General features: G+C 47.6%; 1 protein-coding gene across 1 annotated transcript; it reads right to left on the bottom strand.

The window, feature by feature from the left end:
- Window positions 1-302: 302 nt before the first annotated feature.
- On the bottom strand, window positions 303-1,781 carry MKRN3 (makorin ring finger protein 3). The gene has a single exon (XM_040969936.1). It carries the CDS (start codon window positions 1,779-1,781, stop codon window positions 303-305), a length of 1,479 nt encoding a protein of 492 aa, XP_040825870.1.
- Window positions 1,782-4,567: the final 2,786 nt, after the last annotated feature.

Genomic DNA, 4,567 nt, shown 5'->3' with positions numbered 1-4,567 from the left:
GACTTCAAAGTGAGCGAAGAAATTCTCTCAATACTAGATTAAAACTGAAGGAAAACAAATAGGACAAAAACCCCACAAAGCAGCAGTCACATACACTCCACCAAGCACCAACTGTAAGCGTTCGTTACCATTTGTTTTTTAAACACATAAACACCATTACACGAGGGGGTAAGAAACAGAACACAGACAAGAACACTGAGGAACAGTTCACAGCAAGTGCCACAGCAGCCCCTCAAAGTGACAGGCGTGTTGATGAGAGGAAGGCAGCTTCAGCTGACTGGATCCCAGTGCGCCGCGGAGCGCTACAGATTCAGGTTGAAATATTCCTCCAGCTGATAATGAAGCAGATCCCACTGCTCCTCAGAGAAGGGGAGCTCATTTCTCAGAGACAGAAACTGCTTAAACAACAGACTGGCCAGCCGCAGCACGACCAGCTCCTTCTTACTGCTCTTCAAGAGCCCGCTGCCCTCCCGCATCCGCATGGGCTGCCAAAGTTGATGCCAGTAGGTGAGGGATGGGCCCCCGCCCTGCCCGGGAGGCTCCTCTCCCCTGCGCTCAGGGGACGAGTGCTTATAAAAGCAGTGTTCTCCAAAGGGGCAGTGGCCTCTGCCTTCCGCAAAATGCCGACAGGGCTTGTTGCTCAGAGCCTCCTTGTACTGCTGAATGAGTTTCTCCTTCTCTTCCTCTTCCTCCACCCAGAACTCACTGGGAATGACGAAGTTGGAGGTGACCCTGCACTGCGGGCAGGACTTGACGATCCTATTCTCAAAGTGTCTGGCGCGTCGCCACCTACGGATACACTTGAGACAGTAGGGGTGGTTACAGTTGGACAGGATGCCAAAGCGGCGGTCGCTGGGGTTGGCCTTGTCGTACACCACCTCCATGCAGATGCCGCACACCTTATCCATGCTGCGTTGCACCGCAAACGACAGCTCCATATCTTTCTCATGTGCCTCCATGCAGGCCTTCCTATGATCTGCCCTCTGCGCAGCATCCATGGGGTGCAAGGCCTGGAGCCCACACATGTCGCATATCTCTCCATGCAGATACATACAGCTCTCCCCACGGAAGCATTCTCCCCTGGCAGCGTGAGGGCAAAGTTGAACCCCCATGCCCACAGCCACCTGCTCCCTCTCGGCCACCTCTGAGCCCTGGGGAGGAGCTTCAGGAATGGAAGCCACCCCGCGGCCCCGATAGGGCTGCCCAGGAATAAACTCCACAGCATCTTCCCAGCCTTCTAACCCTGCTCCTCCGACAGCCCCTTGGCCTGCACTGGCTGTCGCAGTTCCCAGGCACCCTCCTTCGGCAGCGGCAGCAGCAGAGCCAACAGCAGGAGGGGAGCTGGGGGCTGCAGCAGCAGGGGTATCAGCTGCTGGCTGGGTCTGGGCCTGGGGGTCTGCAGAACCCTGCTGACCAGCCAGATCATGCAAGTAGCGACAGTTCTCCCCCTCTTTGCACAGCCCATGTAGATAGTACCTGCAGGCAACTTGCTTTGTCCAGCTGCCGGTGCTGCGGCTGGGCACCTGGCTAAGCCTGGCTCCTGCCCTGGCGGCCTGCACGTGCCTCAGGCCCACCGTGCGCAGGTGGGCCGGGCTGGGGGCCACGCGGAGCGGCTGGAGACCCAAACCCGCATGGGCAGAAGCCGAGTCCAGAGCCGCTGACCTCCCGGAGCTCTCACCCTCCGGGAGGCTGGGTCCAGGGACACCCTCCCGTGCTGCCCCAGCACCTGCCTGGGCCCCCAGTGCCTCGGGGGCCTCAGAGGGAGCTGCAGGCTCTTCCATGGCAACTTCTGCTCCCCAGAAAACGATTCCGGAACTTCCCTGGTGCTTCTGCCTTTTTGGTCTGAGCCCCGGACCTCGAGATGGTCACCTAGGCTGCTTTTCGGAGGCAAGTGCACCCTTTTTTTCCTTCCCCCTGGCTCTCCATTCCCTGTGACTGTGTGTTCCTACTTCCTTCCACTAGCAGGCGGCATGGCGGACACTTCCTGCGGGAGGACCGGTAGTGCCATGTAGGTCTCAATGGCGGATGTCTAACCTGACAGTTCTTTTGTTCACACACACACGAAGGCGTGCTGAGTTCCCCCTCCCCTGGCCTCTGGGGGTGCTCAGCTCCTTCAGGCTGGCTGTCCCTAAGCATCCCCCCACACCCTACAGAGGCTTCTCTGGAAGACAACGTTTTAATTTATTCTCTTTATGTTTCTGTCATGCATGTTGGATGCTTTCTTCACACCTGTGTGATCGGACAAACTCGTCATCCTTGCCGGCATCCCAGATGCTGAAAAGTGAATCCTGTATTCCGAACCCTCTCAAACACGCATTTTGTAGATTCTATCTCTGCTCACGCCATAGTGTGTCTATTGTGGGGACAGCCCCCACCACCACCACCTTGGCTGTCTCTTTGTTCTCTTTGTCCTCTCACCAAACCTCATTGCTATGGCTCCCTATTTTCTGGAAGCACTGAATGAAGAGGCTTTTCTGCGACAGGGCACTGGCAGGGGGCTGAGTCAGTGACAGGCAGAGGGTGTCCTTTGTGTGGTTCTATGTGCTCCCGCCCAGTGCTACAGCCCTGGCCCTTGCATGACCCGGCCTTTGTGTTCACTGCCTGGCTCAGGCTCGGTGGTCCTTTGTCCTCCTCTCTCTTTCATCGAGAGCGATGCTGCATTGTGTCAGCATCCGTGCCTCTCACAGCACAGTCTCCGCCGTGCTGCCCCCAAGTGCTACATTGCAACTCTCTGGTGGGTGAGAAGTTTTTTAAAAATTTTATTAGACTAAGAATTAACAGCTTTCATATTGACATTTTGCTAAGAGTATTTGTGAGTGTCTACTAAATTTTGTTGGGTAGTTTTCTGCATCTTTAAAGAGGTTACATTCTCTCTCCCCTTCATTCTCTTAATATGATTATTTGCATTAGATTTTCAAATATTTGACTTACTGGTTTTCTAAGAATAAATTTTTCTGTGTTTTAGAATGCATCCTCATTTTTATTACTGAATTTTGCTTGTTAGAATAAATGCCTTGGAGGGTAGCTAAAAACTTAAATTTATATCTTAAAATCAAAATGTCTGCATATTTATGATAGCTGTTCAAGTCAGAAAATCGACTGTAAGTTTATACTTAATTACCAAGAAGGCACAAGTAACCCAGATTAGAAATATTTTTAAGGATGTGGCTAATTAACAGATATTAAAGACAGTGAGAGTATATCAGGAACATTGAGCTACTAATTTTGAAAAAATTATTTGTAGTGTGTTTTTACCGAGAACACATATATTAATAAAAATGACAGGATTGGAAATTTGAAAATATTAGTGTAAGTCTATTAAGTTACATATATAATCTATAATCTTCTGAATAAAAGCTTGTAAAACATCCCCTCAAAAGTAAGCATAAAAGCAAGAAAGCTTATATTTATTATTATAAGCCCTGGCTAGTGCAATACATCAAGCATAAAATAAAAGATACTACAACTAGAAAGAATTATTGATGGAAGGCAGCAGAAACACAGATTTAATAAGGACACTGGATAGGGGTTCAGGTGGCAAAAATCAGAGGAGCCTGTGTTATGTGTGCATGTGTATGTGTGGGTGTGGGTAGAAGAAGAAAGTAATGTTTAAATATCTTACGTAATAATATATTTATAAAAACCCAAAAGCTAACTATCCTAGAAATTGAAGTAATTAAGGTTGGGAAATAAAATATAAAAATGATTTTTATATAGGAAGAACAACATATAATTGATGATAACCAATGATCAGACATTAGAATGCACAATATTTTTTAGTTAACTTTTTAAAGCTTGCTCATCATTTGAGAATGTTGGAGTTTTTCTATTACCAACCCAGCAAGCTTTTCTCCATTATGCACTTACTAAGTTTTGTGTTTTGTATGTCAGTTCTCTCAGAGTTGGACTCACTTGAACTCTCTGTCATAACATGTTCCTTTTATAAGTGTGTTGGTTAAGGAGTGTTCCTTTGGTAGCCCTATGATTATTTTAAATTATGAATTTAAGATTTGATTGCCACCTTGGACTATTAAGTCCTGCTGATGGCATTTGAAGCCCTGTGCCACAATTGATCCTCTGCCTCTTTAGACACCAGGAAATTCAGCAGTAAAATGTCTCCGAACTTATGCAAGGCTTTGCAACTAAAAATGTATGACTTTTGCTTTACAACCCTCACCTCTAGGGCTCCCAGTCATGGTCATGTCTTAACATCTTCTATATTTGTGGTGATGATATTTTGTACTATTGTAAGCTAAAATGTCACCCCATGAATTCTAATATCATGTAAATGAACTGCAGCTATTGGTCAGTGTTTATTCAATGGGCTAAACAAACTATTTGTTATCCTGGTTCACAGTTTGAGAATACACACTGCTTTGTTCTCTAGTAATTTGGCTTAGTTAGTTTTCTTATTGTCCAAAGGAGAAAAACAAACAAAACCCCTTAGAGTCATGGGTATGAGGTAGCATAGGTCCTTATTGATACTGCAGTCTGAAGGGTGGCACAGGGGTGCTGTCAGATCACCACTTGGGATTCCCCCAGAGTAGGCTTGTCTAAGCATTCAGAT

This window comes from Ochotona curzoniae, unplaced genomic scaffold (assembly GCF_017591425.1).
Source record: "Ochotona curzoniae isolate NIBS_2020 unplaced genomic scaffold, NIBS_Ocur_1.0 scaffold_4701, whole genome shotgun sequence".
In the NCBI taxonomy this organism is placed as follows: domain Eukaryota; kingdom Metazoa; phylum Chordata; class Mammalia; order Lagomorpha; family Ochotonidae; genus Ochotona; species Ochotona curzoniae.
Note: the sequence above shows the minus strand (reverse complement) of the source record. Positions and strands in the feature narration are given on the sequence as shown.